General features: G+C 36.5%; 1 protein-coding gene across 1 annotated transcript; it reads left to right on the top strand.

Annotated features, from left to right (window-relative positions):
• The first annotated feature begins 1,008 nt into the window (after positions 1-1,008).
• On the top strand, positions 1,009-10,927 carry casp9 (caspase 9, apoptosis-related cysteine peptidase). The gene is made up of 10 exons (XM_048177932.1): positions 1,009-1,344; positions 1,702-1,900; positions 2,055-2,162; positions 5,411-5,457; positions 7,279-7,455; positions 7,559-7,648; positions 7,860-8,007; positions 8,362-8,550; positions 8,668-8,777; positions 10,389-10,927. The coding sequence occupies exons 1-10, from the start codon at positions 1,213-1,215 to the stop codon at positions 10,494-10,496; spliced, it is 1,308 nt and encodes a 435-aa protein (XP_048033889.1). The 5' UTR covers positions 1,009-1,212; the 3' UTR covers positions 10,497-10,927.
• Positions 10,928-11,067: the final 140 nt, after the last annotated feature.

Below are 11,067 nucleotides of genomic sequence, written 5' to 3'. Positions count from 1 at the left end.
GATGCCTTAGTTTATTCACATCTGCATTTGATTCTGTACATTGGATATGATCATATAGAACACACACACACGTTTGTTTTTTTGAAATGTGGGGACATTCCATAGGCGTAATGGTTTTTATACTGTACAAACCGTATTTTCTATCCCCCTACCCCTAAACCTAACCATCACAGGAGACTGTGCATACTTTTACTTTCTCACAAAAACTCATTCTGTATGATTTGTAAGCCTTTTGAAAAGTGGGGACATGGGTAATGTCCTCCATAAATCACCCTCTCCTTGTAATACCTATGTCATACCCATGTCATTATACACGTTCGTGTCCTGATATTTCACAAAAACATGTCCCATCCCCCCCCCCACTGGCTTTTCACTGAACAGCATCTGCCTTTTGCTGCTTAAATCATGTATTTAATTGGGGGATGAAGAGCCAAAATGGCTTTTACCAGTAGGTTATACAATTCTGCAATTTTCACTTTTTCAACTAAAACTTACTGCCATTATTGTTTTACATAGAATATTGCCAAAGCAGTACACACACAAACTGACAAAAAAGAGAAGTAATAGAATTTTAAAAAAACAAGATGCCAGAATTTACCATCACATGATAGTAAATTATGTAAACAAGATTGAGGAAAAATGGCACAAGACTAATAAGAGGAAAAAAAGCTGCTCAATATAATAACGTTACATACTCTTAAAGCTTTTTTTACTTTAACAATTACACAGAGCGCTACAGTATTGTTTAATGTTATGTATGATTTAGAAAATTATATTTTACGTGGGCAATAAGTTCTTTTTCTATTCCATAGACATTTAAATTATTATATCCCCTCCATGTAGTTCTAAAACTACATTCAGTTTCCAACTTATGAATTTTTGTATTTAACTACTACAAATACTACATGAGTGATCTATTTTTCCCGATACCTAGTTAAAACGTTTCAGTTTCACTGTTTACTTCGGTAAACACCTGACCAACCCGTAGTCAATGACGTCATCGTCAGCGTGTTGTAAACAAGGAAGTGAATTAAAGCACCGAGCGGGGAGACGATTGTTCTGTGTAGATTAATGGCCAATTCAACTCAGTTCAAGCAGAATAGTTTTTACGCGTTTACTGTATATTACTTTAACAAAATAACCAACAAAAAGATCAGTTATATTGAAAACGTCTCAAAGTCATAAATACTTCAATACCGAATTATTGCCAGAATGGACCCTAAACACAGACGGATTCTTCAGCGGCACAGGCGTGATCTAGTCACTTCATTAAATCCTGCTGACATCTGCGATGGGCTTTTGTCAAAGGGGGTCTTCACCCAGGACATGATCGATGAAATAAAGGTAATAGTGATGTCTTTGTTCTCATAGACTGGGACGGGGTTGCGAAAGTTTATACGCGGTCTTAAAGGAACAGTACACCAATAAATTATAATTTATGTCATTTGTTTACTCACTCTTATTAAACCAGTATGACTTTCGTTCTTCTGTGGAACACAAAAGGAGATTTTAAGTCCCAGACATCATTCGCTTTCATTGCTGATTTTAACATTCAATTCAAACTGCTGTGCTTCAGACAGGATGTTCATTTGTTAATAACGTGCATTGTTTAGTTTCCAGTTATGAAGGTAAGACGACATGACCACTGTTCATTCATGCGCAGGTAGTTGCGAATGTGAAACATTATTTTTCTAATAACAGAGCAAGGCAATCAGACGAGACCAAGCTAGGCAACTGGTGACAGACTTGGAGACGAGAGGGAGTCAAGCTTTCCCAGCCTTCCTGGAGTGCCTGCGTGAGACTGGGCATCATGATCTCGCAGAGCTCCTTCAGAGTGGAGATAGTGCTCATCGGCCTCCTCCCATCCCAGTACAGCCTTCGCCGATCCCTCTGCCTGTCCGTAAGTGTTACTTCCATAATACAGTGGAACATAAAACACCCTACCCATGATGCCCTTGAGATGTGTCTGTAATTGGTACTATGATTTTTCAATAACGTATATTAAGATAAAGCACGTTATATATAGAGATGTCTGATCTTATGATTCAATGCAGAAAATCCAATAAAGACTGAAAAGCCAGACAGACCTGATCGCACTCCTCCAGTAGCAGTTGAACCACTGAGACCAGTAAGCCTGCCTGTGGCCAAGCCTCCTAGCCCACGTAAGTCACTGTCATGAAAAACAGCTTCCTATGTTTTTAATTCTCAATAAATATTAATTTTCATTTGTTTAATACTATACATATAAAAATGACTTATAGTCACAATGAAATCAAAATTGACAATTCTTATTTTTATTAAATATTACTACGGAAGAGGATTAGGGCCAAGCAATAATAAAAAAATAAAACCGTCTCGAAATTAAAGTTGTTAAATTTTGAGAAAAAACTTGTTAAATTTCGAGAAAAAGTCAAAATAAAATGTTGAGAATAAACTCATTAAATTACGAGAAAAAAATAAATTTCAAGAAAAAAGTCAAGATAAAATGTTGAGAATAAACTTCGTAATTTAACGAATTTGTTCTCGTAATTTAACGACTTTTTTCTCATAATTTTATAAGTTTATTCTCAACATTTTATCTCGACTTTTTTCTCGAAATTTAACAACATTTTTCTCATAATTTAACGAATTTGTTCTCGTAATTTAACAACTTTTTTCTCGTAATTTAATGACTTTATTCTCAACATTTTATCTCGACTTTTTTCTTGAAATTTAACAAGTTTTTTTCTCGTAATTCAATGAGTTTATTCTCAACATTTTATCTCGACCTTTTTCTCAAAATTTAACGAGTTTTTTCTCATAATTTAACGAGTTTATTCTCAACAATTTATTTTGACTTTTTTCTCGAAATTGAACAACTTTGATCTCGAGATGGTATTATTTTTTTATTATTGCTTGGCCCTAATCCTCTTCCGTAATATTACTGTATTTATTATAAATGATTTATCCGTGCACATCATTATTTTTGCGAATTTTTTACGATTCATGAGGACAACCTGTCACTCACATGAGATCACAACAATAGAGTGCAACAGTCGGGTTCCGGAAGTAAAAAAAAATCCAATAATTTTCTCCTTGGGGAAACTGATTTTTAACAATAACTTATCAACCTTTAAAAACAGCACTACTGTGAGCTACGAGGTTGTTAACCTATGTTATTTGCTTCTGATGAAGCCGTCAACCCACATTATTTCAATTGATAAAATAATAATTTTTAACAGCAGAATTCATGGTGAAAAACTACATTACCCATGATGCTGTACAGAAGATTCCACCAATCAGTCGCCACAAGCAAAATGCTGCAAAATATCTCTTTACCTCCGCCCACTCCCATGAAGCACTGTGAGCAACATAATCGAGACGGTCTCCCTATGTTCTCAAAATACTTAAGTGTATATATATATATATATATATATATATATATATATATATATATATATATATATACATATATATCGCAATGCTTCATGGGATTGTAGTTCTTTCCCTCACTAAAGCCGTTAAGTACACAGTCTCGTACCTTTTTTATTTAACTTGTACCTTTTGTATTTTTGTCCAATTTTCAAATACTTTTTGCTTAACACTCTGAGGTCTAAAAACGCGCCGGCGCGTTTTGCAGGTTTTTTTTCACATTGCAGCAAAACAGACTTAAAATACTCTGTCATTTGTTGTCATAGAGACATAAGTAATACATCAATTGAAACTATAGAATATCTCCTTTTATTTGTATACACTCAGAGTAAAAACAAAATGTTGTGCTTTTTGTAAAATAAAGAAAACTAACATGATGCGTGATCTCTCATCTCCCTCTGAACGAAGTCCAATCTGATAGTTCTCAGAAAATGAAGTGTAACTTAGTGAATACTAATCACAAAAAATTCATACTTATGTCTAACAAAACGTTGAAATGTCAGGTTTTAAATCGTGCAAGTAAAATCGAAAACAAACATTCTGTGTTTATGTAATCTGTATGAAAAGAGAGCCATGTCAGAAGTCCGTGATTCAGCTCATTACCCACTAATGCGGCCACGCCCACGGAGCCAGCGCTATTCAGACGCAAATTCAGAGACAACACATGCATTCATCATCTCAATCGTGTATTTATTGCCTTGAAAATTGTTTATCTGGATGAAAAAGCCATGGTTAGCGATCTCTGGAAGACATGCAGTAAATTCCTGTTTGTTTTCTTCTATTGATAAGTTTTAAGTGAGTTTTTGTTTCTTTAGCGCCCTCCGGCTGTAGTATGAATTGGTAAACACCATTCATGGAATATCGTCTTCTTCTTAGGTGAATTTGTGGACTAAAATGCACAGAGCGCCCTCCGGCTGCAGTATGAATTGCAAACACCAGCGCTCATAGAGATAACAATGAATATTAAATAAAAAAATAACTCCTCTGTATAGAAAATTGACAAACATATGAGAATCCTATATTTCTCCAAATGTGCATGCTTTTAAACTAAAAGCCTATATTCAGACTCTTTGCATCACAGAAATACATTATATTTTAAAGTATAATATAAAACCATTATTTTATATTGTAATAACATTTTTCTGTATGTTTCATATACCATGATGGGCTTGAGACATCACAGAAGTTTTTTTTCACAGCCTACCTGACTGAAATGCCTCATTAATATGCAAGTCTTTTCAGGTCATTACTATTCAATTCTTTTGTCTTCACAGGTGAGAATGAGCCATTATTCATGGAGATTCACGCCTCCTCGCATACCGTGTTTCTTGGCAAAAAGTGTCTTACAAAAACTAAATCAGTATATTGTTATAAATGAAAGAGTAGTCAGCATAATTTTTACATAATTTTGAAGCAAAAACTCTAGTCTACAACCTTCAATACCCAAAAGTCTTGTGAACACAGATTTAATATACTTTTATTGGCCTTATATCAGTGACTTAAGTTTTTTGTTTTTTCAGTAACCACGCATAAACGTTATTCCTTCAAAAACACAAACATGTACATACATGTTCCTCACATATTATGGTAGCCTAGTTTGTGCTGAATACAGTGTAATGACACTTGTGTCATTAATATGTTTATGAACAACTGAAAAAAGCACAAATGTCAGGGCATGTCAAAACTTCTCCAGGCCCCAAATCAGCCTCAGACTCCAGAGGGATAACTCCAGAGGGATATAATCAAAGTTTGTAATGTTACGATTCCCCTTGTAGCTGGTTGGCTTGGTTTATGGCTTATAATGCTTCAACAAAGACTTTTTAATATCGCTATGGGAGAAATGAATGGATAAACTACTTATGAAAAGCCACTGAAAAAGTGGGCGGACACTGTTGAACTCAATAATCCAACGACCCAATCAATTCCCGATGGAAGCTGTTTCACTATTGTAACTTCCATTTCATGCAGATTTTAACTTTGGATTTATGCATGTCCACAGCTTCTGAACCAGAAAGACCAAACAGGCAGAGACGTGACAGTATACAGGTAATCCTGTTCACTCATTGGCACTGCTTATTAATTATTGAGTACAAGTGTCCTTACTTTTGTGTATAGTAAAGGTTGTCATGGTTTCCACAAAAATATTTTTTAATAGTAATTAATAATTGTATTATTTATACATTTTAATAATAATATATTTTTTATTTTAATAGACATACATTTTAATATTTTACTACAATATACACTACTGTTCAAATGTTTTAGGTCAGTAAGTTTGGAGTAATGGCTGCTGAAAATTCAGCTTTGCCATCACAGGAATTAAATAAGTTAGAAATGTATTAAAATATAATTTTTTTAATGTAATATTTCTCTTTTTACTGTATTTTTATCAAATAATTGCAGCCTTGGTGAGCATAAGAGGCTTCTTTTAAAAACATAAAAAATCTTATCGACCCCAACCTTTTGACCGATAGTGTATAATAAAATTTTTTATATTAGCCTATGACACATGAACCATTTTTTATGCAAAACCCTTTTCAGGATCGAGCTATAATGTATATTTTTGTTACTCTAAAATAAGCAAAACTTAAAGGTACAATATGTAAGATTTTTGCAGTAAAATATCTAAAAACTACTAGGCCAGTGTTATATATTTTGTTCACTTACTTACAACATCCCAAATGTTTCCTACTATTTGTAAATTGCAAGAAAATTGCAAGGCTCCGGGACATGTGAGGAGTCGCCTGTCATTTGCGTCATACCCGCGTTACCCTTGGTTTCCGGTTTTATTTTGTAGAAACCATGGAAACACCAAAGACGCTTTAATATACTACACGTTTTAATAGACAAAGGAACAACTGTTTTGATATATTTATAGACAGAAAACGATTTGTTGTTATATAGCTCAACACATTTAGTCTTTGTTTAAATCAGTTTTCTTGATTTTTTTGCGAGTACCATGCTTTACCATGCCTCAGAGAAAAACACTATTTTGTGAAGTAGCTAATAACATAGCATAATCAGATGAAGCTTTATTTTTAGTAACAGTAATACACAATTTTCTCCATCATACAATACGTTTTAAAATTAATTGCATGCCATTTATCAACACAAGCCATCCAATATTTAATATGATACTCTAAAATCGATCTAGCTTACTACAGTGTGCAACAAGTGTCTCACAGCAGCCGCCGAGCGAACGCACAGAGTAACGTTATAATATTTTCAGCACACTCAAATGTATCTAATATGATAAACAGTGCTGTGTTACCTCATACTCATGACCGGAATAGCGGAAGCGGCGCCAGCGACTTTGGCATAATAAAAGTTTCGCTGCTCGTTCAGCTCCCACAACACTCGGTCCTGCTCTGCTTCATACGACAGTAACGTTAATAATCGCATCCATGAAAATAGTTTCTTCCCGACTCCAATCCCTATTCTTTTGCACCGTCCGTTGAGATGAAGACCACATGTCCCAAGATTCCACTCTAAAACGTGGCGTCATCACGTTTTGAATAGGCCTCTAGCGACCTCTAACGGCCAAAATTTTTACATAGTGTACCTTTAATTAATGTTACTAATAATCATGCATTTGAATTGGCTTTAAATGTTCATCTTAATTTTAAAGTAATGAAATGCAAAATTATTGATGAATCATGATATCTGCATATCTGTGTTACCACAAGTTTTTAGTGTTTTCAGTTTTGTGTGAGAACTTCAATCATAGAAATTGGCTGGGAACATCATTGTGGAATAACACGGAAATAGTTTTGTTCACAAGCTGAATCAAGTTCTTGAATTTCGACTGAAGTGTTTGCACAAATTTCTTTATTGCACACAAACACACACTCTTTATTTTTTGTACAGTGCTACAAGATGGATGCCAGTCCGTGTGGGATCTGTCTGATTATAAACAATGTTGATTTTGAACCAGCCTCTGAACTAAAAGATCGAAAGGGATCCAACATTGACTGTGACAAGATGGAGAATAGATTTAAAGCTCTCAACTTTGAGGTTATTGTGAAAAGGAACTTGAAATACAAAGTAAGCAAAGTATTTCCTCTTCTTCTCACTGTAAAGACAGCTGTAAGACAAATGGCCAACTGTCCTTAATATACTTCACAAACATTTTTGCTCCCCTCTGTAGCATATAAGACATGAGATGTCATCTTTAGCGAAGAGGGATCATTCTGCGTATGACTGCTGTGTGGTGATCATCCTTTCACATGGTACTGAGGTAAAGTTGGTGAAGTTTTAAAAGAGGATATATGCTATATTTGCTTTTACACTTATGAAGACTATTAGCTGCTCAACAAAGAAGTACAACCTCACTTTGTTTGCATTAGCAATTCTATTTTCTTCCTCATTTTTGTAGAACACCATCATGCTATTCCATTACAAAAAGATTATCATTCTACTCTGGTGCTCAACATTTCTCTAATGTTTAGGCAAACCACAATCGTTTCCCTGGAGCAGTTCATGGTGTTGATGGACCAGCTGTCCCAGTTCAGTTAATCACAAACTACCTCAATGGCCAGAACTGTCCTTCTCTGCAGGGCAAGCCCAAGCTGTTCTTCATCCAGGCCTGTGGAGGAGGTGGGCATCTCAGAAATCTTTCACAAGTCTCATAGATATTTACCATTGTTCAGTGAATTTTCATGGTCGAAATCCAGTCATTTCAAGAGGAATCCACTCGATTGGGAATTTCGCAATGAGTTCAAGTTGGTCACGTGAACTCGCCATGTTGACCAACCGAAAGTGGCTTGGTTTGAAAGTGACTTCTTTGTGAGCTGTGCTACATTACTAACAATAGATACTGCATCTTTTGCATTTTTTAAATTTTACCTAAATTTTGCAAAAAAAATTGACCGCACCTAAACACAACCCAAGGTTTATTCTTAGTAGACTAGTTTTTCATATATTGCAAACTTCTTTTGTGTGCACCTGTAGGTGAGAAGGACACAGGTTTTGAGGTTTCTCCAGATGAGGTGGAACCCTCTTTGGGTGGGATAGATGACCAGATGGACGCCATTCCCATGTCCTCCAGCAGCGACTCTCTCAGCACGTCTGATGAACTTGATGCTCGGGCCACTTTGCCCACACCCAGCGACATTTTGGTGTCCTACTCAACCTTTCCAGGTCTGTTTTGGTCATGTTGTGCCTTAAACATGTTGTTTGTTTGAATAATAGTTCAGAGAAACAAACATTTTGATTGCCAAATACAAATGGCTGATCTACATGCTAATGTATTTGCAGGCTATGTCTCTTGGAGGGACACGCAGGCCGGCTCCTGGTATGTGGAGAATCTTGATCATGTGCTTGAGGAGAATGTTGCCACAAATGATCTGGTGACCATGCTGATGATGGTACGTCTTTGTCCTGTAAAGCTTCTTAACTTTTTTTTTTAAAGACAGAGGCAGCCACTAATAGATACAATAAATATATCCTCAAAAGTGGAAAAAAAACAAAAACAACCTCTATAATAATGCTACCGATTAGGGTAGAGCAGTATGACGTTATGTACCATATCAAACAGTAAATATTCTGTTTTACAGCTGATAAATAATTCAAAAGGGATCGACACTACAGTAATCAGGCATAACATTATGACCAATGACAGGTTAAGTGAATAACACTGATTATCTCTGTTAGTGGGTGGGATATATTAGGCAGCAAGTGAACATTTTGTCCTCAAAGTTGATGTGTTAGAAGCAGGAAAAATGGGCAAGCGTAAGGATTTGAGCGAGTTTGACAAGAGCCAAATTGTGATGGCTAGACGACTGGGTCAGAGCATCTCCAAAACTGCAGCTCTTGTGGGGTGTTCCCGGTCTGCAGTGGTCAGTATCTATCAAAAGTGGTCCAAGGAAGGAACAGTGGTGAACCGGCAACAGGGTCAGGGGCAGCTCATTGATGCACATGGAGAGCGAAGGCTGGCCCGTGTGGTCAGATCCAACAGACGAGCTACTGTAGCTCAATAGAAAGGTGTCAGAATACACAGTGCATCGCAGTTTGTTGCGTATGGGGCTACACCGCAGTCCAGTCAGGGTTCCCATGTTGACCCCTGTCCACCGACGAAAGCGCCAACAGTGGGCATGTGAGCATCAGAACTGGACCACGGAGCAATGGAAAAAGGTGGTCTGGTCTGATGAATCACGTTTTCTTTTACATCATGTGGATGGCCGGGTGCGTCACTTACCTGGGGAACACATGGCACCAGGATGCACTATGGGAAGAAGGCAAGCCGGCGGAGGCAGTGTGATGCTTTAGGCAACGTTTTGCTGGGAAACCTTGGGTCCTGCCATCCATGTGGATGTTGCTTTGACACATACCACCTACCTAAGCATTGTTGCACACCATGTACACCCTTTCATGGAAACGGTATTCCCTGGTGGCTGTGGCCTCTTTCAGCAGGATAATGCCCCCTGCCACAAAGCAAAAATGGGTCAGGAAAGGTTTGAGGAGCACAACAATGAGTTTGAGGTGTTGACTTGGCCTCCAAATTCCCCAGATCTCAATCCAGTCGAGCATCTGTGGGATGTGCAACTTACAGAACTTAAAGGATCTGCTGCTAACATCTTGGTGCCAGATACCACAGCACACCTTCAGGGGTCTAGTGGAGTCCATGCCTTGATGGATCAGGGCTGTTTTGGCAGCAAAAGGGGGACCAACACAATATTAGGAGGGTGGTCATAATGTTATGCCTGATCAGTGTATATTCTACTCTTCAACATGTAAACTTTTCCAGTTGAAGTACAATTTGCACTGGTGCGTCCCTTATCTATAGGGTTAAAAAAAAAAGCTTTTATTTTTAAAGCTTTAAATATTTTAGCAAAAAATTACATTAGGAAAAAATGTATAAGTGTTAAATTGAGTTTGACTGTCCAGGGAAAATAACTATATTGTGATAATAATTATGATATAATTATAATTAATTATATTGTAATATAATATATATATGAAATATTTGTTTTCTTTAGGTAAATGCTGCTGTCTCCCAAATATCTGCCAAAGGCCTGTATAAACAAATGCCCGGATCTTTCAACTTCCTCCGAAAGCTTCTCTACTTTCAGTCTTCGCAATCATGATGGCTTGAAGATCAGCAGTATGTTTCTGAATGCTGCCTTCCGTTAGAAAACTATGTACACTATTCCCTTGGAATATGATGAACTTGTGATGTGTCATAAAAACATATTTGTCATTTTTTTACATCCTAAACTGAATCATGTGATCAGAACATTTGACTGGAATTCTTGTTTTTAACATTTTTTTATTTTTAAATTAGCAAACAATCACCATTAATAATTTGTAACTATTATTGTTCATTTCATAAGTTCAATTTGATTATTTTTCTACCATAGTGTGCAGCGAGAGGAGGACAATAGACTTTTGGTGCACTTGTAGCTCAGTTGTGGTATTGGAAAGTGGTTAACTGTCACACCATGTTCTCAAGCATTAGCCTGTTGCATACTCTGCAGCTTTTGAATAAAAAAAAAAGAAAATAAATATAAAATGAAAATTATAGTTGTAATGGTGTAATGAGACTAATGTCAGAGAGACGTATTTAGATTTCTCATAGGAAATAGATGGAGAGGAAGGAAATGAATAGGTCCACACATACTAAGACCAAGAAAACGCATGATAGCGAATGAGCTGTTA

This window comes from Megalobrama amblycephala, linkage group LG24 (assembly GCF_018812025.1).
Source record: "Megalobrama amblycephala isolate DHTTF-2021 linkage group LG24, ASM1881202v1, whole genome shotgun sequence".
Lineage (NCBI taxonomy): Eukaryota > Metazoa > Chordata > Actinopteri > Cypriniformes > Xenocyprididae > Megalobrama > Megalobrama amblycephala.
This window is presented reverse-complemented; position numbering and strand designations above follow the sequence as displayed.

Excerpts from the sequence above, each read along its gene's own strand:
- casp9 (XM_048177932.1), top strand. The coding sequence starts at position 1,213 with ATGGACCCTAAACACAGACGGATTCTTCAGCGGCACAGGCGTGATCTA. Across the intron at positions 7,456-7,558 it reads AAAGGAACTTGAAATACAAA|CATATAAGACATGAGATGTC; the intron begins GTAAGCAAAGTA and ends TCCCCTCTGTAG. Across the intron at positions 7,649-7,859 it reads TCCTTTCACATGGTACTGAG|GCAAACCACAATCGTTTCCC; the intron begins GTAAAGTTGGTG and ends TCTAATGTTTAG.